Genomic DNA, 13,274 nt, shown 5'->3' on the forward strand with positions numbered 1-13,274 from the left:
TTCATTAACAACTATATTCCCTGTCAATGGAACTCATTCTTAATAATTAGAAGACTCTGAAGGCAACAAGCTGGCAGAATCATTAGCATACCGGATCAAATGCTTAGCGGTATTTCATCTGTCTTTAGGCCAATGGTGTTCGCTCTTTCTGCTTTTAGACATGGTGCATCAAGTGATTGTAAAGAGACCCTCATCTTAGATAAAATGGTTGGATATAAGTCTTTAGTATTCAGATTATTTATTCTAATGTAATGCATATTGATTAACATTGTTCAAATTAATCATGCATTAATTCGTAGCTTTGAGATTTCCATGAGGTGATTGTTTAGTTGTAGAATGACAATGTAGGCTAGGTGTGAGAGGCTAGATCCATAATATTTATGAAGGGCCAACAGAACAATAAGGCTGATTTAAAGCCATTATAACAAGAAGGTACATGACCTTGTGGTTAAGGTGTTGTGCTCATGTCAGATCATGGGGTTGGTTCTCGGACTGAGTGGCAGGTTGTGTTCTTGAGCAAAACACTTCATTTCATGTTGCTCCAGTCCACTCGGCTGTAAATGGGCCACCCTGCAGTGGACTAGTCTTCCGATTGGGAGGAATGTTGGCCTGCTCACTTAATCAGTGGGGTGGCATTGTTTGAAAACTAAAACAATGCAAAGCGCATAGTGACCAGTGGTGTATAACATCTGATAGTCTGGTCAATCACATGATAATGAGCGTCATCCAAAAGTCTCAATATGGACTGACACCATTAGAGCTTTGGACAAAACACCTTGTGGTAATTAACTCCAGCCCTTTATATATTGAGTGCAAGCAACACTGAGGTTGACGTCTTTCATCTTTTTAGAGTGATTAAAAATAATGTGCCAGTCAAATACTAGGGTTGATACAACCAAATATGCCCCTCCCCTCAAATCTAAGGCTTGTACCTATGTTAGAATTCATTAACAACTTTATTCCCCATCAATGGAAATGGAATTCACTCTTAATATTTAGAAGTCTCTGATGGTAACGAACTAGCAGAATTGTCAACACACCTGACAAAATGCATGGTGAAGTTTCGTCCATCTTTACCTTGAGTCCAAATTCTGCCAAAGTCAACTTTGGCTTTCATCCTTTTGAGGTCAATAAATTAAGGATTAGTCAAGAATTGAGGTTCATGTAATTGACTAACCCTCTACCCCTAAATTTCAGTCTTCTGTCTGTAGTAGAAAGCAATATTTTGAAGTTTCTTCCAGTAATCATCATCATCATCATCGTTTAACGTCCACTTTCCATGGTAGCATGGGTTGGACGATTTGACTGAGGACTGGCGAACCAGATGGCTGCACCAGGCTCCAATCTGATGTGGCAAAATTTCTACAGCTGGATGCCCTTCCTAACACTAACCACTCCAAGAGTGTAGTGGGTGCTTTTGCATGCCACCAGCACGAGGCCCAGTCAGGCAGTACTGACAATGGCCATGCTCAAAATGGTGTTTTTTATGTGCCACCTGCACAGGAGCCAGTCCAGCGGCACCAGCAATGACCTTGCTCGAATGTTTTTTGTGCCAGTGAAGCGACACTGGTACCGATCTCGCTCAAATGGTGCTATTTATGTGCCACTGGCATGGAAGCCAGACAGCTGCTCCGACAATGATATTAGGCTTAAAAACATAACTCCAATGAAACTAGATTAAATTTGGTGTGTTGCTACCATTGTATAACCCTTGTCTGTCTTGAAAGAACAAAATAACGATGAAAGGCATTCCAAGCATGAACATCCTACCTTCTATGTCTATCTAGGATTACACTGTCCAATGAATCCTTCCTTTATTAAAAAAAAAAAGAAATTGGTCCTGGCATGACTATGTGGTAAGAAGTTTGCTTCCCAACCACATGGTTCTGGGTTCAGTCCCATTGTGGGACAAGTATCTTCTATAGCTTTGTGCTGACCAAAGGCTTGTGAGTGGATTCGATAGCCAGAAACTGGAAGAAGCCCATCGTGTGTGTGTGTGCCTCACCACCACCTGAGAACTGGTGTTGGTGTGCTTATATAACTTAACAGTGCCCTTATAGTTTAACTTATATAAAAATATGGTGTCCCTATAACTTAACAGTTCAGCAAAAGAGACTGGCAGAATAAATTCCAAGCTTAAAAAACTAAGTACTGGGGTTGATTCATTCAACTAAAAATTCTTCCAGGCTGTGCTCCAGCATGGCCACAGTCTGAACCTATTAAAAAAAAAGGTTGTAATTTTAGAAATACATAGCTGTTATTTCTAGCAGGTTGAGCAATCATGTATACAATCCCTCATTGTCTTGTTATAGTGTTTTGAGTGTATTGGTTACCATCAATCATTAATTTTGTTAGTCACTTCAATCAGATTCCACTACTGCTACTACTACTGTTATGCAACAACAACAACAACATCTGTGGAACATTTATCATTAAAACTTTGATATCTTGATGACTAAATGTCTTTGGAATTTTCTCCAGCTTCTGTAGAATACACTCTAGCCACTACGCATCTCTTCTTTGACTTGCATTGATTTACGGATTTAAAATATGGTCTAACTGACATTTTCAAGGATCACTTATATAAATTTGAAGAATTAAAATGAGATTGAATAAAATAACAAAGATAATAATAATAACAACAATAATGATAATAATATCTATAACTTTAATGCCTTTAAAGATAATTTGAATAAAAGCCAAGATGAATTGAAAGAATATAGTACTGTTTCTGAATAGAATGAAAGACTAAGAACCTGGATTAAGTAAGAACTAAGACTGTTAAAAACTGTTAAAGATTAAGAAATTCTAATGGGATTATCTTGATACCAACATTCACCTATTTTTCAAAGAGGAATAAAAGGAAGAAGAGTATTATAAAAAATAAAGAAACACCATCGTAGTCTGAGAATTTAATCTTGAAAAGAGAAAAGCAAACAGCTGCCATTGAGATTGCAGTCAATTGAGGAAATTGTTGGTGTGAGTTAGATTCAAATTTTGAGATATGAATATAAGAAATAGAATGATTTCTAAGACTTAATTCTTAGGAAAGTACCAAAATAAAACAAAATCTGAAATTCAATATAAAGTTATATCTATGCTAGTCAGATACAAAACAACTTCTGTTCAATAATAAGCACATAGAGATAAAAATGTCTTGAATTTGAGCATTTTGACTATGTCTACATGCCTGTTCATATGTCTGCCTGTGTGTCTACCCTTTGTGTGCATGTATGCATGTTTGAGTGTGTGTGTGTGTGTGTAATATTCAGAGATATCTTACAAAATTTTAGATATCTATACAGGTGCAGCTAAAATTCTTCTCAAACAGAAAATAGCAAAATAAGCAAATAAGAAGATAGAATAAATATAATCAGAGAGAGAGAGAGGAGATGGAGAAGACAAAAAACAAATAAGAAATGCCAAACTACCAACCTCTTGACGGCACATTAGATTTTATACTTCCCATCATATGGGCTGCTGGAACATTTTCTTTATCACCTGGAGAATCTTCATTGGACAGCTTAATGTTTCCTGAAATGAAAATAAAAATTATTGTAAAAACATTTTTTTTTTTAGCTATAACAGAAACAAGATACCAGCTTATGAAAAAAAAAAAATTTCCTGAATGATTCCAATGCAGACATCAATTTATAAAGGCAATATTCAGACATCGTTTTATTAATGTAGTAGTTGTTGTTGTTGTTTGTGCCAGCTTGTTGTTGTTGTATCTAGACTAGTCAAACAGTGAATGCAGTAATTCTTAGGACAGGTGGCAGAAAATTGCACAAGACTAACAGACAACAGATATGTGATAACTTGGAGTAGCTAGGGTGCCATTTATGCTAAGCTGAAAATATCAGCAGGAAAACTGTCATGACTCAAAAGGGTTGATAAACCCTCTGTGCTCCTTTTTTGCAATATGGATCAAAGTCTGGAATTAGCCTTTTAAATGAAGGATTACTGTAGGCATATATATTATCAACCATATCAATTAGCTCCTTGTTGCTTATAAACAGTGATTTGGCAAAAATTGTTGAGAACCAGACTATATGCTTTCTCCTTCTGGTACTGTCTTAAAGTAGGTACTACAGATACCTGTCTTAAATACCAGGGCTCAGGAAGCTCCAGGGCTCTTGAATTCCTTAGGAAGTGGGAGATATATGTGAACACATAGTCTAACAGTTAACTGTGGGAGCCCACTCAGTATAGCATTTGGGCCCATGAACACCTACACATGGTTCTGGCCAATCCTTTAAATTACTAAATTAGGAGCTCAAATTTTATTAGGTCTACTGAACTTTACATCTTTTCAGTGTCAATAAAATTAGTAGTAGCAATAGTAGTATATTGTAATCCAGCATATTGCTACTACTTATACTTCTGTAGAAAATTTAACCTTGTCTAGTCAAAGAGCTACTGTAGTCTTCATCATCATCATCACACTCTATGATGCAGTGGCAATGTCTAGGTCAGGAGTTCTCAACCAATTTTTACTCATGGAGCCCTTTGATTCCTATTTTAGTCATTCCATGTTTTAAAACATCCAATTATATTTTTATTATTAAATATTCTTAGGAATTGTATTTAAAAAATCATAAAAATATTTTGTGTATTGTAAATTCATTGCACATAGTTTTTAACAGCAAAATCTTGCATGACCCCCCCACACCAAGGGTCAATGCACCCCCCCATGGATCATATGGACCCCTCCCCCTTGAGAACCACTTGTTGAGGTGAACAGGATAATCAGTTATAAAGCAGATAGCATCATCATCATCATTTAATGCCTACATTTCCATGCTTGCAAGGAACAGCTGGAATTTGTTGAGGTAGATTTTCTATGGCTGGAAGCCTTTTTTTTGGCAGCCTTCATCTGTTTCCAAGTAAGGTAATATTTCCAATGGCCAGGTGTGTTTTTCATCGAAAACTGGAAATGAACATCACTTGTATGATGGTGATGCTTCTTTAAGCTGTCATTTTATGTCAAGACAAAGGTATACATAAACATGCATGCATGCACAACAAGCTTCATTCAGTTTTCATCTACCAAATTCACCCACAAGGCTTTTGTCAGCCCAGCACTATAGAAGACAACACTTGCCCAAGATACCAGGCAATGGGACTGAATCCAAGATCACATGGGCAGGAAGCAAGCTACTTAACTGTACAGCCATGCCTGGACCTATGAAAGATTAGGTTCACTTCAGTGGTGTTTGAACTTAGAATATATATTATCAGAAAGCATTTTGTCCAACACTTAAATGTGTCGGCCAGTCTACCACTTAATTAATTGCCTTCCTTTGAACTTGACCGAAGAATGTTTAAACTCAAAAACCAAAACTGCTGATAAGTAACGATAATACTATTTATAGCAATATGCAGTCGAGCATCTGTGGTATCAGTTCGTGATAGGCAGTTAGATTAAAAATACAGTAAAGTTAAATTTTCATGCCTAAAGGCTTTCATTGAACATTCTAGAACTTCTTGCGGGTGGCTAATAAAAACTTTGGAATTCAACTTTCTTGGGAATTTTGTTTTATTGTGGCCAGAAGCCATATGTCTCTAGATCCATTTTTGATAAGATAATTTTCATACCCTAACTTTATCTCTGAGAACTTATTTCTGTTGTAACTGTTAAGTATGTTGTTATAATTTATAAGAAACATTTCAGCTCTTATTCTTTTACAATTCATTATTTCACATATATATAATCATCATCGTTTAAGGTCCATGTTGAATTCTGGCATGGCTTGCAAGGTTTGACAGGATTTATTGAGCCCCCTGCTTTGGCATAGTTTCTGCAGTTGGATGCCCTTCCCAAAGCCAACCAGTTTACAGTGTGCACTGGGTGCTGGTTTTCATACCACTAACACTAGTGAGGTTGTCATGTAACATGCAAGATGAGAAAAGAACAGGAAAATGGAAAAAGCCCCCTTGAATAAAGGGAGGAAGAAAGTATTTGGGATTTGAGAGGGGAAGAAGGGGGAAGAATTCTATGCCAGGTGTTGAGAGCTAAAATGCGATAGTGGGAGAAGCACAAGTGTCATGTTATAGATACATGGCTATTCTGCATTATATAAGGGTGAGTGGGAGCAGAGCTGGAAAGAAAATGTAAAGATGGTGGTGACAAGATGTCAGAGCATCTCAAAATACAAGAAACTGAGTAAAATAGGGAATACAGACAGTGAGTGTGAGGTATAATGAATTGTACATTAAGTACATTAAAAATGTTTAGTGTTATAAATAAGCATTATTGAAGATAATACTTTCTTTTATATATATATCTCAACATGTAAGCTTAACACAGTGTTACGTTTACATTTTACTTAAGATAAAGAGGTCATAAATATCACAACATCTCTCCATCGAAAGACAATGCAACATTGTAGGGGAGCATAACGAAAAATGTTCATTGCTGCGATTTACTGCACATAACATGAATCCTCTCTCTCAGACACACACATAGATAAATAGATAGATATCTTTACTACATGCAATTGAGGCAGTATTTAATTAAAATACTAGATATGTATGATACTTAATGAATACATGCTGTCAGTAGGCCAGTTACTGCAGTATTTGTTCTGAGATAACATCTCTTATGGATGTGCTGTTAAAGACAAAAGATATCAGAGGGAGACAAAACTTAGTCTCAGCAGCAGCTATCAAGAACACCGGACACATATTTTTGAATGCTTTTTCCAAAGGCACACACTTGCAGCCAGCCAGATGCTCAGATGAGTATTTGTCATCTCCAATACAGGAAACGGTGGATGACTTATTCACTGATGTTGCAAATCGCCACTCAACTGAATAAAAATCTGGTATACACTCTTTTACTTGTTTCAGTCATTTGACTGCGGCCATGCTGGAGCACTGCTTTTTAGTTGAGCAAATCTACCCCAGGACTTGTTTGGAAGCCTAGCACTTATTCTATCGGTCTCTCTTGCCGAACCACTAAGTTACGGGGACGTAAACACATCACCATTGGTTATCAAGCGATGCTGGGGAGACAAACACAGATACACAAACATATACACACACATACATACATATACATATATACGACGGGCTTCTTTCAGTTTCCGTCTACCAAATCCACTCAAGGCTTTTGTCGGCCCAAGGCTATAGTAGAAGACACTTGCCCAAGATGCCACACAGTGGGAATGAACCCAGAACCATGTGGTTGGTAAACAAGCTAACTAACCACACAGCCACTCCTGCACCTACTTTTTATATGCCCATAAAAACTGAAACACATTGCCCATTCTCATGGCCATTGCTGGGATGAACTTTTAGCTTTCTGCAACTTTGTGTTTTTAACAAAGTATGTCCATAAGAGATGTTATCTCAGGACAAATACTGCAGTAACTGGCCTATCAACTGTATATATATATATATATATATATATATATATATATATATTAAGCATGACATATACATGGTTCTCTAGGTCAACACATCAAATGTTTTAGCTGGTGGCATGAAAAAGGCATCCAGTACACACTGTAAAGTGGTTGGCATTAGGAAGGGAATCCAGCTGCGGAAATCATACCAAAGCAAATACTGGAGTATGATGTAATCCTTTACTCATTGGATCTTTGTCAAACCTTCCAACCCATGCCAGCCTGGAACATGGACATTAAATGATGATGATGTATGTGTGTGAAGAGGAAGATGTATGCAGGAGAATGTTGAACCACACAAAGGATTTCACCTCACAAAGGAAAGCAGCAAATGGTGGGACACTGTGTTACAGAGGAGCAAATAACCAGTACAAACATGGAAAGCAGACATAAAACTGATGACAATGATTACAGATATGAATCTTTAAAAGACCCTATTTGTTTCCCTCTGACAGGATTAACTATTTTTACACAGAAATAGTGAGCACACATTTGTTCTAAATACAAGGCTATGAAATCCTCTACCTGTACACTGGTTGTGCTTCAATCACTTATTCATTGCACGAATGGATAGACAAAGGATGTTAAACAAATATAAAAATCAAAACATACGTCATAAAAACATCAGGAATAAAGATCTAATATGAGGAGACTGTATGCCACAATAAAAGAGCAATATATATGTATATATATATATATATATACATACACACACATACATGTATTATATATATCCTTAGAAGAATAAAGCAATGTTTGTTGAAGTTGGTTTTTGAGTCGCTACTTTATACGTTTCCTCCCAGACGCATAACTCTTGACCATATTTTCCTCAGTATTCCCTTCCCATCATCTTTCATAGAATCTTTCTACCTTGGTAAATAAAATATTCAAGCAAATAGGGGTTTGGCAAAGTATGGGAAAAAAAAAAAAAGAAAATATATACAAAACTTCATAAAGACCGCGGTGGGATAAAAAAAAAAAGAAGACGTTATTTGTAATACAAACAAAGAGAAACAAAATGGATGTTTATTTTATATTATATTTATGTGCCTCATATTGACTACACACACAAAGAAACGGTTTACTGTTCCTATAAAACATCTTTCAAATAAATTGAAATAATAATAATAATAATAATAATAATAATAATAATAATGATAGTAATAATAATATTAACAATAATAAAGGTATTTATTGAGAAATCTATCTGGGAGCAGAATTTTTGTTATACCATTATTTATCTTTGGTTGTCAGGTGGCTTTACATGTTCTGTTTGTTAACAGACTTTTCCAGGCTATGTTTTATTTTATCATCTTTTATGTTTGTTTGAACAATACTTAGATCAGTGATATACCCTTAGTTCTTTTCAAGTTCAACACATTGCAAACAGACCTTCACCATCACTATCACTACCACATACATACATACACACACACACACACACCTTCTTTCTCCCAAACACATAAACATCCATACATTGAGATAAATATAGAAGCATACATACGAGACAAATACCTACAGACGCATTGACACAAACCTTAATTCCCTCTACACAGAACGGTGGCCAAAAAACAAGTAAACAGGTAGGTATAAATTAATGAGATTAGCCAACTCTTCCTATACTCGCAGCAGAGCTAGTAACCAACAGAGCCCATATATTACATACCTGGTACGACTGGCAAAAAAAAAAAAAGCAACACCAAACACTAAAACCTAAAGAATGTTATTTCTCAACCACCATCACCACCGACAGCATTACCCCCTTAATTGTTTTGGTAAACTGACTCAGAGAAGAGAACAAATATATACAGAAGTATTGCAGTAAAATTGTCATTTAGTACAAGAAAGCTCTCATTTTCAAGATGAGCTTTCTTAGGTTTAGAAAGGAAATCTTTCAAGTATTTATTGGTTGTTTTGACAGACAGTTAGCTTGTTTCGTTATGCTAGTATTTAAACCTAAATGACTTATTAATAAGAGAAATATATGTTGATTGGATAGCAACATTTTGTTTTTGTAAAGAAGAGAATCAACTGAAGGAATGAATAATGATTACAATCCTTTCTTTACTATAACAACAACAACAATAAGACTGAGGTGCTGGCATGGATACAGATGCAGGCATGGCTATATGGTTAAGAAGTTTGTTTTCCAATCTTATGGTTTTGGGTTCAGTCTTAAGGCATGGCACTTTGGACAAATATTTTCAACTATAGCCCCAAGCTGACCAAAGCCTTGTGAGTAGATTTGGTAGATAAAAACTGAAAGAAAGCTTAAACACACACACATATATATATATGTGTGAGTATGTTTGTTTCTCCATGCTTTGACTTTACATAATTGTTGTAAATAAACATTTCTGCAAAAAATATGCCTCGTCATGGGCAAATATTACTTGTTTGGAAATGTAAGGGTTAGCAACAGGAAGGGCATCCGGCCATAAAATATGTGTCATCTGACCCATAGAAGCATGGAAAATTAGACAATAAAATAGTGATGAATTGAGTAATGATAATGAATATGGTTTTCCACGTGTTGTGTGTGTCTGTGTGTGGGGGGTGATTTTCTTCCTTCATTTTCTTACAAAAATACAGAATAAACAAAAGTAACAGCCAGTGAGGGCAATTTGAAAGCATGATGACAACTCTGGAATTATTCTCATTTATTGTCCATTTTCCCATGCTTACATGAGTCAATCAGAATTTGTTGAGGTAAATTTTCTATGGCTAGATGTTCTTCCTATTGCCAATACTCACCCATTTCTAAGCAAGATAATATTTCTCCCCATGGCCAGTCATGTTGTGCATCGAAAATCAGAAACAAACAACATTGCAGTGACACATCTCCATAACTATTACATGATGTCAAAAGAAGAATACACCCACAATTGCTTTCTCTCTCTCTACCACACACACACACACACACACATGGGCGTCCTTCAGTTTCTTATTTCTTTACTGCCCACAAGGGGATACACACAGAGGGGACAAACAAGGACAGACAAAGGGAATAAGTTGATTATATCGACCCCAGTGCATAACTGGTACTTATTTAATCGATCCTGAAAGGATGAAAGGCAAAGTCAACCTCGGCGGAATTTGAACTCAGAACGTAATGGCAGATGAAATACCACTAAGTATTTTGTCCGGCGTGCTAACGTTTCTGCCAGCTTGCTCACTTCCTTCAGTTTCTGTCAACCAAATTTACTCACTAATCTTTGATTGCCCTGGGGCTATATAGAAGAAGACACCTACACAAGGTGCTGCACAGTAGGAGAGAACTTGGATAGAATAAGAAGTCAAACTGTCATCATAATTCTACTTTAGAAGTCAATGTATATGTGCATCCAACTTATTAAGAGGAGACATAAACTACTTAAAAACCAGTTGATACAAAGGAAAATATGAAAACAGAATATTTTCGATGCCAACTGAAAATTTAAACTTCAAAGGAATACCTTGGTTTTGGCAGATGAAGAAACACCGAGTAATTCCAATTTTAATTCTCTTTGTCTTCCACTTTCTTTCTTAAGAATGAAAGACAATAATCTGAATACATTATTTAGAAATAATAATAGTGAATTGTCTGTCTGTTAGTCTATACTGATGAAACACAGTCATGCAGAAACACGTTTATAGACATGTTATCTTTTATTTGTTCAGTCATTGGACTGTAGCCATGCAGGGGATACTGTCATGAATGGTTTTAGTCAAATGAATTGACCCCCAAGACTTATGCTGTTTTAAATCTGGTACTTATTCTATTGTTCTCTTTAACAGAACTGCTAAGTTAGAGAGACATCAACAAACCAACACCAGTTAGGAGGAGGGGAACAAACACATGTAAGCATATACATGATGGATTGCAATACAATTTCCATCTACCAAATTCATTCACAAGGTATCAGTCAGTCTGGGGCTGTTGTAGAAGATACCTGCACGAGGTGTCTTGCAGTAGGACTGAATACAAAACTATACTGTTGCAAAACAAGCTTCTTAACCACACAGATTCCAAAACTGCAAATGATTTGAGGAAGCTTTTATATTTTTGAATTCAATTTCAATGATAAAGCAACAATAATACAACATGGAATGACATGAGTAAAGAAGGTTTTTTATTGTACTTTAGGGAGGTACATGAAAGGAAGGGCCAAAAATATGAAGGATTTAGGGAGTCATGTGAGACATAAGAATGGTGCAATATGGTTCTTCTAGTACTGATGGGATGTTGTGGGGTTGTATCTAGAACCACAATATCCTATCTGGCTGGCATTAGATTTTTTAATACAGTTTTGCTCCAAACAAAGCTTGAGGCCACTGTAGTATAAAGGATTACAAAGAAAGGAAAAAAAAAAGGGCCTATAAATTCAAACGATGTCAATTAATAGAAAGTTTACAGGACTGAATATAGTAGACCAGAGGAAAACAAAGCTGATGGTAGTGAGCTCCACAGTGCAGCTTGGCATAGATATCAGAGCATCAATTCAAGAATTTCAGAGAGAAGCTAAGGCTGATTCATCATGGATACACCAAGGTATGAGAAAGAAAGGCCAAAAGTGAGAGTGAAAAAGAAATCCCCAGTAACAAAATAATTAAACCAGAACGTAACTGTTTTATAATTGAAATGGCTACAGCTACCCCTGGTTTGGTGTGATGAGGTGCATGGGTAACAGACAGGGATAAAAAAAAAATCACATGCTACAATGTGGATCAAAGAATCAAACATTTGCTGGTAGCTTTAATGTTGCTTTACATTATTTGAGGGAATGATACTGTTGGAAGGTACCAAAATCATTATGATCTTCAGTTGGCAACTGATGGTTGGAATGTCTGGTAAAGTAAATATGTAGCTTTACTTTATTTACATTTATTCTTAAATGAAATTTGAAGCAAACATTATTTTCAGTTTTATGGTGCCCCAGCATGAACTTAATCCAATGACTGAAACAAGTAAAAGAATATCTGTTTGTAATTCTATTTAAGAATGAATGTTAAAGAAAATACCAAAAAGAAAAAGAGAAAGAGTTAAGACAAATAATAAAGATAGTATTTGGAGAATATCAAATAACACTTCTGCTGTTGCTTTTCTTTTTCTTTTTAGTTTTATTCAGGAATGATAAATATTGAAGATTTAAACAAATATAAGTTATTTAATTTGTTTCTCGCTGTCATTTTTGATTATTTTCAAAATTGATTGAAATGCACAGCCAATATATCTCATCAGAAATATGGTCATGAAAGAGCTGATGTGAAACCGTTGTGAACTTTTTATGTTTATTTCAGCATAAATCATGCAGTTTACTCTATTGCACATCATGCAAGTTATCTTCTTAACATCACACAAGTTTTCTGATGTTAATGTAGCAATACTGCTGTTGAGTGTCTGTGAAGTTTCGAATACTCATGCAAAGTTTATCGTTTCTAACATTCTTAATATCATACAGCAGTGGAACAAAACCAAACATGTTTATTCTTCAAGGGCAGTGCTCTGATGCCAGGGCACTGTCCTCAATAAATAAGTATTTGTTTAATTTCTTTTGCTGCTTTTTCTACAAACGGTATATATATCGGTAATCATGACAAATACAGTTTTAATACACATATAACTTCCATTCCACTGAGGGCTTCCATGCTGAATTTAGTTGCAAATAGCTCTTTGTAAACGTTTACATAAATCTTAAAAGAATCACCCTTAATAATGATGGCATAGCTGTGTGGTGCTTCCCAACCACATGGTTCTGGGTTTAATCCCACAGTGAGGCACCTTGGGCAAATGTCTTCTGTTACAGCCTTGGGCTGATCAAAGCCTCATGAGCAGATTTGGTAGACAGAAACTGAAAGAAGCCCACTGTATATATATATATATAT

General features: G+C 35.9%; 1 protein-coding gene across 1 annotated transcript in view; it reads right to left on the reverse strand.

Moving 5' to 3' along the window:
- Positions 1 to 13,274, reverse strand: part of LOC106873185 (tumor necrosis factor ligand superfamily member 10) — a 308,610-nt gene that overhangs the window by 14,759 nt on the left and 280,577 nt on the right. Inside the window, exon 3 of the mRNA XM_014920423.2 lies at positions 3,436 to 3,534. Coding sequence (XP_014775909.1) covers positions 3,436 to 3,534 — 99 coding nt within the window. The remainder of the gene's footprint in view (positions 1 to 3,435; positions 3,535 to 13,274) is intronic.

This window comes from Octopus bimaculoides, chromosome 3 (assembly GCF_001194135.2).
Source record: "Octopus bimaculoides isolate UCB-OBI-ISO-001 chromosome 3, ASM119413v2, whole genome shotgun sequence".
Lineage (NCBI taxonomy): Eukaryota > Metazoa > Mollusca > Cephalopoda > Octopoda > Octopodidae > Octopus > Octopus bimaculoides.